Source organism: Trachypithecus francoisi, unplaced genomic scaffold, assembly GCF_009764315.1.
Source record: "Trachypithecus francoisi isolate TF-2019V2 unplaced genomic scaffold, Tfra_2.0 Lachesis_group0, whole genome shotgun sequence".
Taxonomy (NCBI): Eukaryota; Metazoa; Chordata; class Mammalia; order Primates; family Cercopithecidae; genus Trachypithecus; species Trachypithecus francoisi.
Window position 1 is genome coordinate 167,927,734 of NW_022681453.1, and position 21,061 is coordinate 167,948,794.

The 21,061-nt window shown below is 34.8% G+C and overlaps 1 protein-coding gene across 1 annotated transcript in view; it reads left to right on the forward strand.

Moving 5' to 3' along the window:
- The window catches only part of KCNH8 (potassium voltage-gated channel subfamily H member 8), a 403,401-nt gene that overhangs the window by 289,664 nt on the left and 92,676 nt on the right, over positions 1–21,061 (forward strand). Inside the window, exon 8 of the mRNA XM_033212772.1 lies at positions 20,202–20,399. Within this exon, the coding sequence (XP_033068663.1) occupies positions 20,202–20,399 (198 nt within the window). The remainder of the gene's footprint in view (positions 1–20,201; positions 20,400–21,061) is intronic.

Sequence of the window (21,061 nt, forward strand, 5' to 3'; positions counted from 1 at the left end):
AACACTTTTACACTGTTGGTGGGATTGTAAACTAGTTCAACCATTATGGAAAACAGTATGGCGATTCCTCAAGGATCTAGAACTAGATGTACCATATGACCCAGCCATCCCACTACTGGGTATATACCCAAAGGATTATAAATTACTCTACTACAAAGACACATGCACACGTATGTTTATTGCGGCCCTATTCACAATAGCAAAGACTTGGAATCAACCCAAATGTCCATCTGTGACAGACTGGATTAAGAAAATGTGGCACATATACACCATGGAATACTATGCAGCCATAAAAAAGGATGAGTTTGCGTCCTTTGTAGGGACATGGATGCAGCTGGAAACCATCATTCTTAGCAAACTATCACAAGAAGAGAAACCAAACACCGCATGTTCTCACTCATAGGTGGGAACTGAACAATGAGATCACTTGGACTCGGGAAGGGGAACATCACACACTGGGGCCTATCATGGGGGGGAGGAGGGAGGGATTGCATTGGGGAGTTATACATGATATAAATGTCATGCACATGTACCCTAGAACTTAAAGTATAATAAAAAAATAAATAAATAAATAAAATCAAGGTGGACACAAAAATATTGTAAAAAGTAAAATAAAATGTAAAAAGACAAAAATGTTAGTTTGGTGTGTGTTTGCACAAGTAGAAATTTCCTTAAAAGTTCAGAAAGACACAGAAATAACTCTGAATCTCTCTGAAGGTGGTATTTGAACTGGGCTTCAAAAGGTGAATATTATTTTCGAGGATTCATCAGAGAGCATTTCAGGTGAGAGGCTCAGTGTGAGTAAATGCATAAAAGTAGGAAATCTCACAGTGTATTTGAGGAATTGTGAGTGGATCAGTTGGCTTATAGTAGAAAATGAATAGCTGAATTTGCAAGATAAAAAAAAACCTAAAGTTAAAGAGACATAGTGTACATGGATGAACCAGGCTGGATACTAAACTAAAGGTTAATGAAATTAAGTTCTACAAAAGGTGGAGAACGTAAGTCTCATCTGAAAGAACTAATCATGACCTAACTCCAGCACCAATATAGCTTAAGTTTGGCCACATCTGAGTTTTCTAGAAAATTTGAGAATCAGGATTTTTTTTTATAAATCTCTGATATTTAAACATTGGCAAATACTTCAGAACTTGAAAACATCGTATAAAGCGCAAACAAAATATCTGTGGGTCTGATCAAGCCCATTGGTCACTAATTTGCCATCCCAGACACAAAGAAAGTGAAATAAATGGATAATACCAAAATGATAGGTTGGACTTTTAGCTGAGGTGTCTTGAGTATGACCCCTAAGACATACCCAGACAGAGAGCAAGAGAAGATGTAACTAGGTTTCTTGATTGATATAATAATTTAAAAATATTAATGCAAACGAGAGAAACACTGAAAGTGATTTTCTTCACAATATTTGCCAAATGATTTTCATCCAGCTGCACATTCTTGTGAAAAGAAATACCAATGCTGTTTTTAGGTAAAGGTCTCGTGGTCTCTATACTTGCACTAATGAAAAGGTATTCTATTATATTAATTGTGGGAATATTTCCATAACAGCGTTTTGGCATTTATAAAGAATTTCCACCAGAATACATTCCCCATATGCAACCATGAACATAACTCATAGACACATGATAGGAAATGAAAGATAAACATTTTATCTAAACTAGTTAGACATCTGGAATAAAATTGTAATACCTCTTCTCTGTTTTTCATCATGCATGTATATGTGGCTGTTTGCTTTGTATTTAGGGTTTTTCCATCTAGTCACAAAAAGAAGTAATTAAAATGTGTTATGCGGCCTTCGGCCCTAAAGAAGGTACTGCCAAAATATCTATGCTGACATGGCCTTTACTTGGACATGAGAGTCCTTGGGTTTTTTCTTATTTTTTTATTGAAATTAGCCAGAAAAGATAGAAACAAAACCCAATTTTAATTTCTTAGAAACTCAGAGCCCAGAACCTTATTCAAGATAGAAAATATTTACAAAGGCACCCATTTTAAAAACCGGTGGATTCACATCCTACTATATTTATCCATACTCCTATCCTTTACACCAAACTCAAGCAGAAATGGGATACCGGAAGGTTCAGTCGATTGAAATACTAAAGGCAAAAATAAAAATTAACTGCTATTTAGCTTTATGTAGCTTTCAACATCTCTAAATTCATTTTCTATTATAATGATACTTAAAATTCACCTTTGGCTTGACAGTTCTCAGTGAACCTGTGTTTAGGATAAAATGTCATATGACAATTTTTAAGAATATATGTTCTAAATTCAGACTCCAAAGCCTAGACCCTGTACTTACTATCATTGAAAATTTATGAGATACTTACATTTTATAGGCTGTCTAAGGTACAGCCTGTAAAATAGCAACAGCGTTAGCTACTTTATATGGTTGTTATGAGGATTAAGTGATGTAGAGTGATTAAATGCTCAATATATGTTCATTACTACTGCTGCCACTGCTGCTGTGGTTGTTTTAACTATCATTGCTATTATTAACATGATGACATTTTATTTAAATGACTATGGTAGCTTATTTTGTTCCCAATAAACTTTATGTAACTTTTTTGCTATATCGAAGCCAGTGCCTGAACTGCTCGCAGTCTCTACCAAAAACCTGCTGCTGATGGTCAGGGATTAAAGGCTTATTTTTAGCAATCTTTCTAGCCTGAAATGGAATTCTGTCAAGGTTGGCTTTTTTTACTGTGACGCACAGAGGGAGGGCGGTATTTCTAATTTTATCATCTGCCCATAAAATCATGTTTTAGTGCTAGCTAATTTCATTAATTTTTAAAACCTAATGGCTTAGGTTTACAGATTGAAAAGCTATTTTGTGACTGAAATGGTATATTTTGGAATATGTCGTGACTCTGTGACCCACTCAGGAGTAATCCATAAAAATGATTTCAAAGAGTTGATTCGTGTCTGATTTACAAGTGACAGCACATGATTGTAGCACATGATTCTAGTCTCCAATACAGTGCTTTATATGTTTCATACAAAAATGTGCATAGTAATACAAATATATCTGCCAAAATCCAAAAAATAATACCATGGTACATCAGGATTCAGAAGAGTTAGAGATACTTAAATGAAAATCTAGTATTATTTTGTTGGCAGCTGAGGATATGTGACTGTGATTTCTCCATCAACCCTTAGTGAATGGTATAAGAAAGCCATCTTATGGTGGTAATTCTTTACAAATATCATGACCATATTGACTGTGGGTGTGTGTACACATGCACACATGTGTGTGTAAGAGAGAAGGAGGGAGAAAAGAAAGAAGAACTGCAATTCATTATCACTGCCAAGTTATAGAATTGGTAGAATTTGACACTTTTTAAAAAATTGGTGCAACAACTACTTTTTATTCTTTAGAAAGGACATATTACATCTTTGGGTAATGAGCTAAATAGGATTATTTTAATAAAATGCTCTCTTTCATATAAGTCAATAATTACTTTCAGAGGTACAAATTGGATAATTTTTTTTAAATCTTTATTTGACCAAATACTCAATACATTTTAATAAGTATAGGATATATTCTACCATTTTGAACCTCCCATTTTCAGCTGTTTTTATCTCTACTGTCTTGATCCCTAAGGACATTTCTATTGTGTGTTTCTTAATATAGACATTCTCATTAGAATGATAGTAACCTGGATGACTTTTATGTAAAGTGTACTTTCTACAATTTCATTAAACTAAGTTAATTTTTAAATCAAATTCTTATACAGTAGAGTTAAACAATTCCTTTATATTTCCTTTTTGATTTTATTGAAATTATTTTTTATTAAGTTCTTTTGGTATAAACTTTACTACCAAAGATTTAATTCACTAATCAATTTTTAAAAGTTCATATCTGATACATTGATTTTTTTTAGTAACATTTCTACAATGCCCAATTTTTGTCAATTTAAGTTTTAGTGAGCTAATTTCCACCAAGAAAATGTTATTCTGTCATCAATTTTGGATCAGTTACAAGTTTTAATCTGTGCATTTTTAGCCAATGTTAATTTTATTTTTTATTATTTCTACTAAGTCTAATTTTTAAAAAATCAATGCTTGCTGTCTTTAATGTTCCTAAAGAATGTATAATCCCAGTCAGGTCTTTTTGTTTTGTTTTGTTTGGAGGACTAATCAATTTTACCATACTCTGTTTTAAACATATTCAACTGCGTTTGCCTCATTGCTGCCACTTGTGTTTACTAATTGGATATAATAATTAAAATATGTGTTTATTTCTTTGGTCAAGATGCAAAGAACATGAGATAGTACAAATGATGGTAACTAGGTGGAGATGGAGGTCAAATGTCATTACAATCCAAACAGTTGGGTCAAAATATCCTCCTTCAGATATTAGACATCTCAGTGGAACAAATCAGAAAGTATATCGTTTTGCTATATGATACTGATGTCTTAGAAATAGTCATTATATCTTAGTTTCTATCTACATTTACAGATCATGGTATTTTAACATTTGAATTTCCCAACTGGCACATGTTTATTTGTAGATATATACATAGTTTATAATGAAAATTGTCAACTAATCTTCCAAATCAGAAAGCTAACTTATTTTTAAATAATACAGTTTTTCTGTGACAAAGTAATAGAAGACTACAGAAAAGGTGAAGAAAGAATTGTCATTTTAAGCAGGAACAATACACTATGCACCGTGCCAGATGTTTTACAAAATTATTTTCTTAAATGCTCTCAGCAAACAAGAAGGCATTTTTAGTTCCATATTTTAGCTGAAAAAGCTGAAACTTAGAGAATTCGTTTACCTAAAGATAAATTATTACGTATTGGTGGGGGTTGCAGTTCAAACCATTCTGTAAACCCAAATCCTGTTTTATATGCAAAGCAAGAGTATCTATTCTGTGGTGTTTACAATTTAGAAATACATTTTTTATCATTTAACAAATATTAATCGAGTGCATATTAGGTGCCTCATCCTGAGCTAGGCTTGGGAATCAAGTGTGTAAGAGAGACCATAATCCCTATGTTCACAAAGCAGTCAGCCTAGTATTACCTGTAGGCAGATAACCAGAAATTAAAGTGTGTTGAGACCTCCTGTGGGGTGGGAGGTGTAAGGAAGATAGGGCCAAGAGATTGATCAGTTTAAGCAATTGAATAAAAAATGGATTACCTAGTTTACTGAAAAGTGAAAGGGGATAAAAATACTCTAAATGAAATCACTGCAGGTGAAAGAATTTTGCAATATCCTGAAAGATCTTTAACAGTATTTATAATTGTTGCGTCATAGTGATGATGATCCACAATGATCAGAAATTATTATCTCAACACCAGCATAAGGATTGAATGCCAGCAACTTGAAATCTTGAGTATAATCTTCTCTAAAGATTGAAAAGCTTTGTCATGATTGTACATTTATTGAGTCAGACTGCATGACCCTAAGATAAATCCTAAAATAAATTCCAAGAGATTTCTACCACAGTATCTCAAAGCCTCAGTATCTTTTTCCCTATTATTTCTCTTAAAATTATTTTTATGTTTATTTTTATTTTATTTCAATAATTTCTGGGGGAAAGGTGGGTTTTGGTTACATGAATAAGTTCTTTGGTAGTGATTTCTAAGATTTTGGTGCATCTGTCACCAAGCAGTGTATAGCATACCTATTGTGTAATCTTTTCTCCCTCACCCTCCTTCCACCTTTCCCCCTGAGTCCCCAAAGTCCATTATATCATTCTTATGCCTTTGCATCCTCATAGCTTGGCTCTCACTTATAAGTGAGAACATAAAATATTTCATTTTCCATTCCTGAGTTACTTCACTTAGAATAGTGGTCTACAGTTCCATTCCAGATTGCTGCAAATGCCATTATTTCATTCCTTTTGGTGACTAATATTCCATTGTGCATGTGAGTGTGTGTGTGGTGTGTGTGTCACATTTTCTGTGTCCATGCATTGGTTAATGGGCATTTAGGCTGGTTTCATATTTTTGCAATTGCAAATTGTGCTGCTATAAACATTTGTGTGCAAGTGTCTTTTTCATATAATGACTTCTTTTCCTCTGAGTAGATACCCAGTAGTGGGATTCCTGGATCAAACAGTAGTTCTACTTTTAGTTCTTTAAGGAATCTCCATACTGTTTTCCATAGTGGTTGTACTAGTTTATATTCCCACCAACAGTGTAAAACTAGTCCCTTTTCATGACATTTGTGCCAGCATATATTATTTTTTGATTTTTTAATTATGGCCATTTTTGCAGGAGTAAGGTGGTATCTCATTATAAAATCAGTATTAGGAAAATGATCATATTGCCAAAAGCAATCTACAGATTCGATGCAATTCCCATCAAAATACCATCATTATTCTTCAAAGAACTAGAAAAACACAATTCTAAAATTCATATGGAACCAAAAAGGTTCCGTAGCCAACACAAGACTGAGCAAAAAGAACAAATCTGAAGGTATCACATTACCTGATATGCTACAAGGCTATACAACAGGCTATAGATACCAAAACAGCATGGTACTATTATAAAAATAGGCACACAGACCATGGAACAGACTTGAGATGTCAGAAATAAACCCAAATACTTACAGCTAACTGATCTTCAACAAAGCAAACAAAAATATAATATTCAACAAATGGTGCTGGGATAACTGGCAAGCCACATGTAGAAGAAGGAAACTGGATCCTCCTCTCTCACCTTATTCAAAAATCAATTCAAGATGGATCAAAGACTTAAATCTAAGACTTGAAACCATAAAAATTCTAGAATATAACATCAGAAAAACTCATCTAGACATTGGCTTAGGCAAAGAGTTCATGACCAAGAACTCAAAAGCAAACACAACAAAACAAAAAGGAAGTAGATTAGACCTAATTAAACTAAAAAGAAAGAAGTGATCAGAAGAGTAAACTGATGACCCACAGAGTGAGAGAAAACATTCTCTAGCTATGCATCTGACAAAGGACTAATATCCAGAATCTACAAGGAACTCAAGCAAATCAGCAAGAAAAAAATAAATAATCCCATAAAAATGTGGGCAAAGGACATGAATAGACAGTTCTCAAAAGAAGATATACAAATAGCCAAAAAATATATGAAAAAGTCTCTTAAAATTATTTCTAAAATTTAAAATGTGCATTATTTTTTGCATTATGAGTATTTCAAAATAAAGTTGAATGAACTCGCTGATTCTAGGAAGAATTATACTAAATCCATCCCCACATCATTTGTGGTTTCCCTGTTACATACACACACACACACACACACACAGAGGAAGAGAATGAGCCATTATATTAAATATCAGTCCAAACCAAGCTTTTCTTATGGGTTCTGATTTTGATACCTTGGAAGAAAATGAAAACATTTAAAGTTTGAAAACTTGTAAGTTAAGTATACTTTACATGACTTCCTGTTCTGTACTGTTAATTTGAGCCAATTCACATGAATTTCTTTCCCCATAAATGCTTTATATTTACCTGGCCTTGTGATTATTATTCATGTCCTTTCAACTGTCCTAAATGTACTTTTTCTCCATCTCTGTTCATCCAGTTCTACTCATTCTGTACAGTACAATTTGAATATTTTCCTCCTTCTTTAAACTCTTTCTGGTTGATCCAGCTAGGAGGACTTAGTAGAGTCAACCTTATATTGCCTTATTTACACTTGTATTAGAGTTTCACCAATAGACTGCAAGATAATAAAGACTTTTCTCCCTTATTTTTGTATCTCATGCAACAGCCTGAACATTGTGCATGGTCACTAAATATTTTTTAATGGAGAGAATTTTTAATTAGCTAATTAAGGGCAAGAGACTATCTGATAGATGGACTCAATGAAGTAATGTTGTAGTCTCCTGGCTCAAGGTAAGTCTCCCCTTCAATAGTAGTGGATGGAAATGCAAAGGGAACTGGTCTGAAAGTAAACTTGACTGGGGACAGGATGTGAGAACAGAATATTTAGGAATCAAATCTTGTCATGAAGGGGCAATTGCTGGTAAAAACAAATGAAGAAAAAACAACGTTGACTGTGTTCAGTTCAGTTCTAGTACAAAATATCAAAGATAGACTTTGACAATCTGCAGAATGTTCAGAAAAGGAAAAGCAGGCGCAGGAAGTGGTGTCATATGACCTTGAAAAAGACTACCATATAGAGCGGATGAAGTTGGAGCTGAGGTGTTGACAATTTTATTTTTAAACATTGAAAATTGCTGTAATATTACTTAAGAGAGTAGAAATAGGGCCAGAGAGTGGAGAAGCAATGGAGGCAGATTTGGACTCAACACTAGATTTTAAATGTGCCAGGGCTGTGACAGCAAAGAGAATCATGTGTTCCTGGATTCTTATCTCTTGTGGAAACCGGAGCCAAACTCTGCCTTCCACCAAGGCCTGAAATAGCCAGAGCCCTGGCTTCTTAGCTTCTCCCTGAGAATCCCTGATGCTGTTCCCTTGGTCCTGCTGGGCTATGCTCCTGCTGTGCTCTGGTGTTCTTGGACTTCCCTTTTCCCATTGTTGCTGTGCCTCTTGCCACTTCTGGTACCTGGCCAAAGTTGGAGAGCTCTGTCCCTGAAGGACACCTGTAAAATTTGCCACATGGAAATTAAAACATGCTTCCCAAAATTGGAGTTTCTGGAAAATACCACCCAATGACATATAATGGAGACATTTTTCCAAATTGGTAGGTCAAGATTTAGGCAATTGTGCAAATTAAATTTCTGTTGGCTTGTATGGTTTTGATATTCCCAAACCACTCAGGTAGATATGTATATTAGGGCCCCTGATGTTCCCTGCACCAGAAATAACTTTCTAATAATCAGAATTGTCCCAAAATTGATATGACATACAAGATATGAAGTAAATTTGGTTTTTCCATAGATGGCCAGGGGCTAGGTGTTATTTGACTGAATGTTGTAAGTTTAAATATTAGAGTGGATAGCCGCTGAATTTGCTGTTAGCCTCATGACTAAGTGATATGATATAGTCTTGAACAACAGAGGAGGTTGAACACCCAAAACTGTGACTTTGCTTCTTAGCAATCAGCCACTTTAGTCCTGTTCTTCTTTCCACTTTTGCCTACTTTTGAATCAAAAAATATCATTGTTCTTGATCCTGTGGCATTTGTCCCTTTCGCCCTTTCGCTCTATAGTCAATAAATATTTCCTTCTTCGTGCGATGTGTATCTTTCTCCTTTCTCAAATCTCCTTTCCTTTCCCTTTTGTCTTGAGTTGGTGATTCAGATTTAGCCATGGTTTTGATTAATAAAATGTCTCATCTCATATAATATCGTGAGTGTCACAGGGCAAAGCACCAAAGGGTACCAATGGACAAGGCCAGGAACAGGAACACAAAAATTAATGCAATAGGGGTAAGCAGCCTCTATCTTCAAAGGAAGATGGGGAGTTAGATCTAGATATCGACTAGTCATATCCTTCAATGTTTAAAGGATATTGGCCCATTGTTCTCACAGTGCTTTTAAAAAAAAACCACTGTCAATTCTAGTTAGGTTTATTTATTTAAAACCAGATACTGCACTTTGGTTATAATGTGAATTAAACCAGCTTTTGTGTGCCATGCTGGAGGCTAAACCACTTTTTGTCCTTCTTTCCATTGTTTCAAATCCATTGAAAAGGCATTATAGTTGCCAAACAATGGATTTCTAAACAGATAGTTGGTGTCTGTAAGTGAAATTAGAAGTCAAATGTCAATAATTTGTATGGTTAAAATGTGATTTGAAGTTCTTAGTTTATTCAGTATTTTTGATAAGGTCCAAGAAATTACATAGAAAAATGGGTTCTTATAAACAAAAGCTATGAGGTTATAAATTTCTTCACAGCATAGGTATGACCTATATCAATATCTTGCAAAGTTCATAGGACAGTAACCAAAGAGTTCTATTCCTAGAAAATGAGTCATTGGGAAGTTGCTGAGAGTTCAGTCTGTGGTTCCAAAAAGGTCTTATGTTACCAAAATCTTTGCATACACAGAGCATTAAAACACCCTCCCACCAGCTGCCTTTGGAATAATAGCTAGGTTTTCTGGGAGAAGGGCTGGGGAAGTGTTCAGAAAAGTTTTCATATTCAACATAAAAATAATACAAGGTCTGCAGACCACATGTCCTAGATGATGGAGACAGTAAGTAGACAGTAGACAACGTGAGAAATTCCTATTTGCAGGTGGAAGGAAAGAGCACTTATGGAGAAAAATCTACTGGGATAGCTATTTCTATGAAAGAGATGAAGTCTATCAGAAGTTCATTAATATCAAAACCTTGACTAACAAGAAGGATCAGGAGATAGGAGCATATTAAAAAGTGTAATGACTTTCAATTCAGACAAACCCAGATTCAAAACCTGGTCCTTCTCCCTAACAGATGTCCACCCTTGGTTGTTTTGCTTTAACCTTCTTAAGTACCAATATTTTAACATCAACATTTTAGATTGTAATACATAGTTCTTAGAGTTATAAGAAATTAAATTATGTGATGTAGGATTAAATTAAATAATATATAAAGTACTTAGCACATTAAATCATGATCTCCTACACAAACAGAAAAAAGATCATTACAACATACTATTTTTGTCATAGGGAATCAAATAACAGCAAAACAAATCAATGCCAGAAAATATTCTGAGTCTATGTCTTATTTAATGTCTTCGGTACCTCATAATGGAAAGTGTCATTTGTAAATATGAATGTTACAACATCTTTGATTTCTGAGAATGATGCAATTGTGTACATTATTTTCTACCTATGAGACTAGGATGCTGAATTAATATTTTATATAGGTTTTCAATAATGAAGGATTTTTGAAGTCTGCATAATTTTCAGTAAAACAGAAATCCCATATTTAAAACAACAGCACCAGCACTAATAAAAGCCTTACACTGAGTGCTTGCAACATGTAATACTGCATTCTGCTAAATACTTTATGTGAATCGTGTCACTTAACCTTACAATAGCCTATGAAGTGAGTTACTATTGTGTTCTCCATTTTAGTGAGAAGAAGACTGACAGAAGAAGAATAAGTAAACTTGCATTACATAACCACTAAGAGGCAGAACTAAGACATAAAAAAATCAGGCAACATAATTGCAAGACAAGATCACGTATGCACTTTTATATGCTGCATTGCTTGCCTTCTGGGTTATCAAGGTTTACTGCATTACCGGGGTCTGACACATCTCTCTCTACTCATGTTTCTCTTCTGCATTTCACTGCATTTCTTGTTCTCCTGCGTGGTGTCTCTCTGCATTCTATCTACTTCTCATTTTTCAAAATGACTGTGCCCCACTTTAGGTCTCTCCAAGACAACGTCATTGCCCTGTGTTTACTTCAAGGCCAATTGCTTCACCACACACTGGCTGAAAACTTATTTTGGAATTTTCAGGCAAACTCCCACTACTTACTCTTTTTCACACCTGTCAAGCCATGAAACAAAGTTACTTATATGTTTTTAAATGCATATGAGTCAGAATCCACTCTTCTAACAAAGGCTGACACCTAAAACTTGGTGTTTCCTTTTGAGACTTGGACATTTCCTAGAAACATGAAGGAAAGTCCTTTAGAACAGTTTCTTTTTTTAACTTTTAAGTTTAGAGGTACAAACACAGGTTTGTTACTAGGTAAACCTGTTTCATGCGAGTTTTTGTACAGATTATTTCATCACCCAGGTATCAAGCCTAATACCCATTAGTTGATTTTCCTGATCTTCTCCTCCTCCCACCCTCTACCCTCTGAAAGGCTCCAGTGTGTGGTGTTCTCCTCTCTGTGTCCATGTGTTCTCATCATTTAGCTCCCACTTGTAAGTGAGAACATGCAGCATTTGGTTTTCTGTTCCTGCGTTAGTTTGCTGAAGATAATAGCCTGCAAAGCTCCTTCCATAGTCCCACAAAAGACTTGATGTTGTTTTTTTATGACTGCATAGTATTCCATGTTGTGTATCTACCAGATTTTCTTTATCCAGTCTGTCATTAATGGACATTTAGGTTGATTCCATGTCTTTGCTCTTGTGAATAGTGCTGCAATGAACGTACACATGCATGTCTTTATAATAGAATGATTTATGTACCTCTGGGTATATACCCAGTAATGGGATTGCTGGGACAAATGGTATTCCTATCTTTAATCTATCTTTAATCCATCTAGAGTTAGTTATTGTATATGGTGTAAGGAAGCAGTCCAGTTTCGATCTTCTTCATATGGCTAGCCTGTTATCCCAGCACCATTTATTAAATAGGGAATCCTTTCCCCATTGCTTGTTTTTGTCATGTTTGTCACAGATCAGACAGTTGTAGGTGTGTGATCTTATTTCTGGATTTCCTATCCTGTTCCATTGGTCTATGTGCCTATACTTGTACTAGTACCATGCTCTTTTGGTTACTGTAGCCTGGTAGTATAGTTTGAAGTTGGGTAGCATGATGCCTCCAGCTTTGTTTTTTTTTTGTTTTTGCTTTGTTTGTTTTGCTTAGGATTATCTTGACTATTCAGGCCCTTTTTTGGTTCCATATGAATTTAAAAATAGTTTTCTTCTAGAAGAATGTCAATGGTAGTTTAATAGGAGTAGCATTGACTCTATAAATTGTTTTGGGCAGTAAGGCCATGTTAATAATATTAATTCCTCCTATGCATGAGCATAGAATGTTTTTCTATTTGTTTGTGTCATCTCTGATTTTCTTGAGACGTGTTTTTGTAGTTCTCTTAGTAGAAATACAAAATCTCTCATCTCCCTAGTTAGCTGTATTCCTAGGTATTTTATTGCTTTTTTTTTGGCAATTGTGAATGGGAGTTCATTTGTGATTTGACTCTCAGCTTGACCATTATTGATGTACAGAAATGCTAGGGATTTTTGCACATTGATTTTGTATCCTGAGGCTTTGCTGAAGTTGTGTATCCGCTTAAGAAGCTTTTGGGCTGAGACAATGGAATTTTCTATATATAGAATCATGTCATCTGCAAACAGAGACAGTTTGATTTTCTCTCTATTTGAATACGCTTTATTTCTTTCTCTTGTCTGAACTTCCAATAATATGTTAAATAGGAGTGGTGAGAGAGGGCATCATTGTCTTTTGCAGTTTTCAAGGGGAATGGTTCCAGCTTTTGCCCATTTAGCCTGATGTTGGCTGTGGGTTTGTCATATATGGCTCTTTTTACTTTGAGGTATGTTCCTTCAATACTTATTGAGAGTTTTTAACATGAAGGGATATTGATATTTATCAAAAGACTTCTCTGTATCTATTGAGATAATCATCTGGTTTTTGTCTTTAGTTCCGTTTATGTAATGTATCATATTTATTGATTTGTGTATGTTGAACCAACCTTGCATCTCTGGCATGAAGCCTACTCGATTGTGGTGGATAAGCTTTTTGATGTGCTGCTGGATTTGGTCTGCTGGTATTTTGAGGGTTTTTGCATCAATGTTCATCAAGGATATTGACCTGAAGTTTCCTTTCTTTGTTGTACTTCTGCCAGGTTTTGGAATCAGGATAATGCTGGCCTCATAGAATGAGTTAGGAAGTAGTCCCTCCTTCCCTCCTTTTCAGGTTTTTGGAATAGTTTCAGTAGTAATAGTACCAGCTCTTCTTTGTACATCTGGTAGACTTTAGCCAGAAATCTGTGTGGTCGTGGAATTTTTTTTTTTTTTTTTTGATTGGTAGGCTATTTATTGCTGCCTCAATTTCAGAGCTAGTTATTCATCTGTTTAGGGATTCAATTTCTTTCTGGTTCAACCTTGGGAGGGTGTATGTATCCAGGAATTTATCCATTTCTTCTAGATTTTCTAGTTTATGTGAACAGAGGTGTTTGTAATATTATCTCATGGTTCTTTGTTTTTTCTTGGGGTCGGTGGTAATATCACCCTTATCATTTCTGGTTATGGTTATTTGAATCTTCTCTCTTTTCTTCTTTATTAATCTAGCTGGTGGTCTATTTTATTAATTTTTTCAAAAAACAAGCTCTGGGATTTGTTGATCTTTTGAATGGTTTTTCATGTCTCTATCTCCTTCAGTTCGGCTCTGATTTTTGTTATTTTTTAACTTCTGCTAGTTTTGGGATTTGTTTGCTCTCGGTAGAACAGTTTCAATACCAAGCTAAGGTAAACAAAATCCAGTGAGCTCTCTAACAGGATTTTTGTATACAATATTCAAGCATATTATATGGTCTAATTTATTTTACATTTACTTTTATGATTGAGATGTTAGAAAATGCATCCCCCTCCAATGTTTTTGGAAAAAAACATAATCAGAATTTTCTTTTGAAGTTTTGCAAACCAGGGAAACTTGAGATTCGTTTTCAATAGATGCAAAACCCTATCCTTTTAAGTAAAATGGCTGCCAGGAAACTACCAAAAACAGTTGAGAAATGATGTGCAAATTTGAGAGGAGACCTGTCACTTCATTTTTCCTCTCCAGCTTTTCACCAGCCTGAAACCTCGAGAAAAAAGAGAGGACAAGAAGGAAATTTGAGGCAGATAATTAATATAAACTTTAGCGTATCAATAATAAAATAATTTGGCTGGACTTACTTATTTTTATCCCAAATTGCCTTCCTAAAACATGTTTTTGTCCTGGTGTAATGCAAGTGATGAGTACTTTCAGTTAAGATTTTCTTACTGAGTAAACAGTTTCCATTGTAAATGATACTCTGAGCTCAGGCACAAATGTATGTCCCACAAACCCATTTAAGCCACAAGAAATACTAGAGCAACTGCCCATGAAATAAATGCCCATGTTGGGGCACAGATCTGAAAGCATTGTGAGTTGTAAGTACTTCATGTAGGAAGGTTAAATGCAACAGTTCATAGTTTATATTCTGCCAACTTAACCATGAGCCTAATCTTTGTTACACTTTTTTCTATTATTAGCTGAGATTTAAGAGGCATTTGGAAGTGCCCCAGTTAGCTGGAAACAGATGGCCTGTTCTTTCTCTTCTTAGAATCAACCAGAGAGCTCTACAGTAGCTGCTCAACTGTGGCTTCAGATTGCTTAGGGGTTTTCTTGTTTGTTTGCTTGTCTTTTGTTTTCTTGTGATTTTTGTGTTTTTTTGTTTTGTTTTGTTTTGTTTTTTTGTACATGTGATGATGGCCTATTTTGGCAATTTACAATACAGTACAATCTTTCAATTAATCATTGCTTAAGTGAAATGCTGTACTTTAGTAATCAGTGTTCAAAAACTTCCTATCATACAAACTTTTCAACTTTCATGTAGACTATTATGAACTGGCAACCTCTGGACTAGTTTAATACAAGTGCCACATTTTTTTCTTGACAGTACTAACAATGTATAATATTGCTTATTCTGGAAGGTTGTTGAGCATGGAAATAGATCACAAGTGATACATACATGAGAATGTGAAAATCTGCCATCTTTATCCCATCAATATTTGCTGATGGATCTTCCCTCAAATAATTAAAACAAATGAAAGATAAATTCAAAAAGTCATACTTTTTACACAGAATTTTGCCTTTAAAAAAGGTCAGTCATTTGTGAAGAAGCTTTGCAGAATATTGTTTCACAAAATCTTAGATGTGAAAGGGAACCTAGAGATTACTCAATCCAATCACTTCATATTTAAGTTTATAAAATGGAATTCTATGAAGGATCACAGAGCTACCCAATTAGTAGCAAGACCAAGCATAGGACCCCAATTTCCTGACTCAAAGTCCAGTCTTTACTATTTTATGATTACTTACTTTTGTTTCAGATGTTTATCTCAAAAGTAGATTGTACTAATTCAGAAATGTAAGACACTTCTTATTTTGTGTGACTCAAAGTCTGACATTAGTGGGAATTCCAAGTAGTAACTGCTTTCCTGCCAAATTGGGACCTAAATTTACTGGTGCCTTCTGAGTAAAACAACAAATCAACACTAAATGCCGTTACAGCTTTGTGCTGTTCTAGCCTTATCCTTGATCACATCTCATGAAACGGAAAAGGGGTGAAGGATTCAGAGTGAGCTTTGGGATCCAAGTCTCTAACCTCTTTGACTCTGTTTCTGAAATTAAAATGTGAAAAATTTATAGTTTAGTTAATAGTAATGTACCAATGTTAATTTTATAGTTTTTACAAATGTGCTGTGATAACATAAGATATCAGCACTGGAGGAAACTAGTGAAAGATGTGGGCTATACAGGTGCTCTCCGTACACTTTGAACTTTTGTGTAAATCTAAAATTATCTCATAGCAAAAAGTGTTTTTAAAGCAAAACAACAACAAAAACACCCAAAAATTATAGTCATGGGCACTAGATTAACCTTGAAGCACAGAGACAGATATGTAAGTATGTTTCTTTTCAATGATGTTTGTAATCAATGCTATGAAGTATAGATATTTTAAGAGCAATAGAGATGAAATCTCAAGCTTTTCTCTGATATTTGCTCTTATTCAGTATTTGTAGCAGTAATAAATACTTCACCAATGACCATCTCACTCCATTTCCCTTTACACAGACATAAAGACACACACACACTTAGACTTCTGAAACTTATCCTGATATCTCTCAGTCACTTCTGCAGCTGAGTAGTCCCATGCTTCAGGCCCTTGCTTATGAGGCTGAAGAGGGTGGAGAAGCTCCCATGTTGTGCCCCATCATAATCATTTTCTTCCAATGCTCTGCCTCTCCCAGCAAACCACCTGCCACCTTTTGCATCAAACATCACAGTGCTTTTCCACCTCTCATCCTAATGAAGTCCATGAGGTTGATTAACTGGACCTTCAGAATTGTGGAGAGAGGGGAAGCATATGTTAGTAAGAGTATTTTTAAATTCTTGGAATTTGCATTTGACACTTCTTAATTACTGTTAAAGTAATATCCAGATTCTAAATACCAAGGCATACTATGTTTATATCGTAGACTGCATTTGGATAATTCTATTTTCTCTGGTATGCGGTTATGCTTTTGGGACACATTTCCCCACTAAAGTGGGAAGTGCAAACTTATTTAATAATGATCTCAACATAGCACAATTTAAAATGATAATTTGAAATGATATTTTGTACAGCATCACGAGATAACTATACAAATGAACTCTTGTAAGGTTAATAATGTATTTAAAGCTTGAAAACTGCTACGAATAAATCTTAAATGTTCTCACCACACACAAAAAAAGATAACGTGAGTTGATGGATATGTTACTGGGCTTGATTGTGGTAATCATTTCATAACATATATGTATATCAAAACATGTTGTATACTATAAATACATACAATTTTTATTTATCAATTATACATCAATAAAACTGAAGAAAAAAGAATCAAAATATGCCCAAAAGACAACTGGAGAAAAAAAAATACAACAAAATGATTACCTCTGGGTTAAAATTCTGATAATGCCACTTTGAACAAGTTATTTAATGTCCCTGAGCCATATTTTTCACATCTTTAAAATAGAGATAACAATTTCTAAGTCTTTGTGATTATTAATGAAATAATGAACCAAAATGTGGACTGTAATTTACCTATTCCATAGAGTTAGTGCACGTAAATGAGATGGGATGTACCATTTTAGCAGAGTATCTAGAGCACAGGCAGCACTTAGTAAAATGTTGACCATGTACTAACCTGCTAACAAGGAAACCCTCACATGTGCCCCATTCTTGCTGCTAGCTAACTTCTTTTACAACATGGCTCATTCATACCAAATTAAGTAGAACACCATTTTGAATTATAGGTGTGATTAAGTACTTGCTGATTATTTTTCCCCTTTCTCTCCACACACATATCGTTTAGCAAACATCTAAATCTGATTTAACAAGCTTATCTTTTACTGGGTGGTTTTTCATGTTACTGAAGTATTTTATATAACCACAGAGATTCTCTATAGGTTTTCCTTAAATAAGGAATGCTCACATTCCTTATATTAAACCTAAAACATGTTAATTTACCATATGCTAACATAAATCGGAGGTTTTAGGAACACATCTGTTGTATAAAACAGATCACACCTGTACACATTGTGAATGCACACATATAAATAGTAAACCAAAGTATACTGTTGTAGGAAATCTGAAGAGTAAAATAATAAACTCCTGTTTAGAATTAAAAGTATGTAATTAAGCAAAATACTGGGTCCATGGTAAGTATTCAATGAAAAATACACCGACTGAATTATCATGCTAATGATAAACTCTTCTAGGAATGACTCTTAAGAGTCGTTCTGTCTTTGAAATTGATTATTTATTTCATAAACCTATTGTATTCATGGAATCAATTTTACTAATTATGAGATTATTTTATGATATCTTTTGTTTTTATCATAAGTCACTGCACTCAGTATATTTAGATTCTACTTTATGTTGTGTATGCTGTTTCCTTCAAAATGTTCTTTAGGAAAAAAATATTTGAGCAGCAGAAACAGGCTGTTCTAGGACATCCTTTCCTTTAAAGACATGAGTTTCTCCAGCATAAAAAATGATTGGATTCCAAATTGGTTAAATTGCTTCTTCTGTAACAGTTCAGTCACATGTTGTCTTGTTACAGTGGAACATGTGCTCTCATTTCAGAAGAGCCATTCTGTGAGAAAGTTTTATTTGGCCCACATAGCCAATCCCCGGATTTGTGGGTGTTACCTCCTTTCTGTGTTACCAGTTTTTTTCATCATCATTATTGCTTCTGCTTCATCAGCTGTAACACAGTTTAGGGCAGTCCTTTTAAAGAATGAGATGTTTTTCAAAATAGACAAAACAGTTGGCTAGACAGAAAAGAGCTATCAACAAAATTAGGTCAGTTGTTTGTGTGTTGCTCCCTGAACCACTTCAGAGACACACCATCTCACACATGTGTAAATTAACAGACATTAAGCAAGCATGTCATCTGTGCATTCCAACACACATTTTTATCCTGTTTTATTAAGGAAAGTAAATGATATGCAAAGTGATTTCATTCAGAGAATACAGGACCAAAACAACCAAATAAATGCTTGGTTTGGACCCTCTTTAGCAAGCCCTCTAGGTGTTGCTGATGCAAGCTAAAGGTTGAAAAACACTCTGTGGCAACACGGAAGGAATAAGGCACAGTACTTGCCCCTAAGCACTTCTCCTTGGTCTCAAGGAGTTCCCAGCTGCTTCAAATTTGCATTTTAATTACCTAGCACAGTTTTATCATATATAAGCTCAGTTGATAATGATAATATTATTGCTACTTAAGAGTGTAATGGTTTTTCATCTCTTCTTGAGCAGCCATTCAATGAAGTATTTATTAGAAAGTAGTAGTTAGTATCCATTACAAAAAGCCTTGTGAATCTTATGAGTTGAGCTGCATTGTTATTGCTTGTTACAACACACACACATAGAGAGAGAAAGAGAGAATTATAAAGTAAAAAATCTTAAGGGACAAATATTTTCAATAAATAATTTTAAAGTGATTTTTGTGTTGTGTTTAAATTCTAGATAATATTATTAAGTTTATACTTGCTATCTTCTCATGTTTATTAATATAGGTTGTTTACAGCTTTCTGACAACATAATTAATAAACAATTAACTATATATATTTATAAAGCATTTAATTTGATAAATTTTGACACATATATGCATAGTATCATAAAACATTTTGTAGAGGGGCTTTCAGTTCTGATAGATTACAGGTATTCATTACTTGTGCAAGTTTTCCCCCTTTCAACTCTGATTTTAAAATGGGACTGCAGAGAACACTTCCTGAGTAAAGTAACATGAGCTAAGATTTGTAAGATGAGTGGATACCTCCCCAAGTGAATACAAAGAAGAGTTTTACAGAATGGAAATAAAGTCTATCTCACCTAGACTTCTAGACTTCTCACCTCTGACATCTAGACTCATGGCTGTTGTAATTTATCATCATTTTGGGTTTTGAAATATTTACTCAACTCTTAGTTTCTTCTTATAATTTCAAATGAGATGAGCTTCACAGGGCAAGTGAAATAAGCAACACTGCTTCTGAGAGTAGCCATCCCTGCAGTTTGTTTCTTGCATTAGAGTAACTTGTTTAGCTTTGTCCATCAATCCACTCTGGAATTCATGTTTATATGCTGTGTGTATTATAGAGAATAGCATGAGGAAAATTACATTTTCACTTTTAAAGAATGAAATCTAATAACTTGCCTTTAATTTCCTTTTTACCTTCTTCTTCCCCCGAGCAAATTATTACCTCCCCAAATATTTATTTATCATTACTCCCATGTGTTAATACTGAGACTTTACTTCTTGTTCTCTCATTTGCATTGTTTCCTCCATTGCAGGTTGGCTTCATGAGTTGGGAAAGAGACTGGAATCTCCGTACTATGGCAACAATACCTTGGGGGGCCCGTCGATCCGAAGTGCCTATATTGCTGCTCTGTACTTCACGCTGAGCAGCCTCACCAGCGTGGGTTTTGGGAACGTCTCTGCTAATACAGATGCAGAAAAGATCTTCTCCATCTGCACCATGCTGATTGGTGGTAAGAGAGCATCTTCTTTTATACCAAGAAGAGGAACTATGCCTGCCTAACTATCACTGCCTGTTTGTTCCGTCCTGAAATACAATAGAGATAAGCTGATTAACACTGGAAGATTCTAAAAGCACTAATTAGAGAATCTAGATGCAAAGCTGTAGTTGTCTCTGTGGTTTCATATAAAAAGAGACTTGAGAGATTAACACACTAGAGCGTGCATTTAAGAAGAATGGAGCAAGATTAACACATGGGGCTCCCCTTATGTAGAATCATGACCTCATCCAGCTTACTGTTTTAGCCTGCAAAGGTAAGACGAAGTAAGAGGTGGCTATGTAGGCAAACTTATAATACACATTTGCCCTGCCCACTAGGATGTGTACTCTGGACAGTGGCTTAGACCCTTTCCTAGATCCTAGACTTTTCCTAGATCCTCCAACTTACTTTTACATATGCCCTCTTTCTGGTCCACATTGTGGCCTTGAAACTATGGGTCAAGTCCGTTTCAGACTCTTCACTCAGTTTCTTCATCTTTCAAGTGATGTATTAGGCAAGATGCAACTGTGGTTCTTTGTATCTCTGATGTAATGTTATATGACCATAAATAACATAGAAATTGCTTTCTATAAAACAAGGGTATTAGTAAGATCCAGCAGTACTTCTCCCAATAA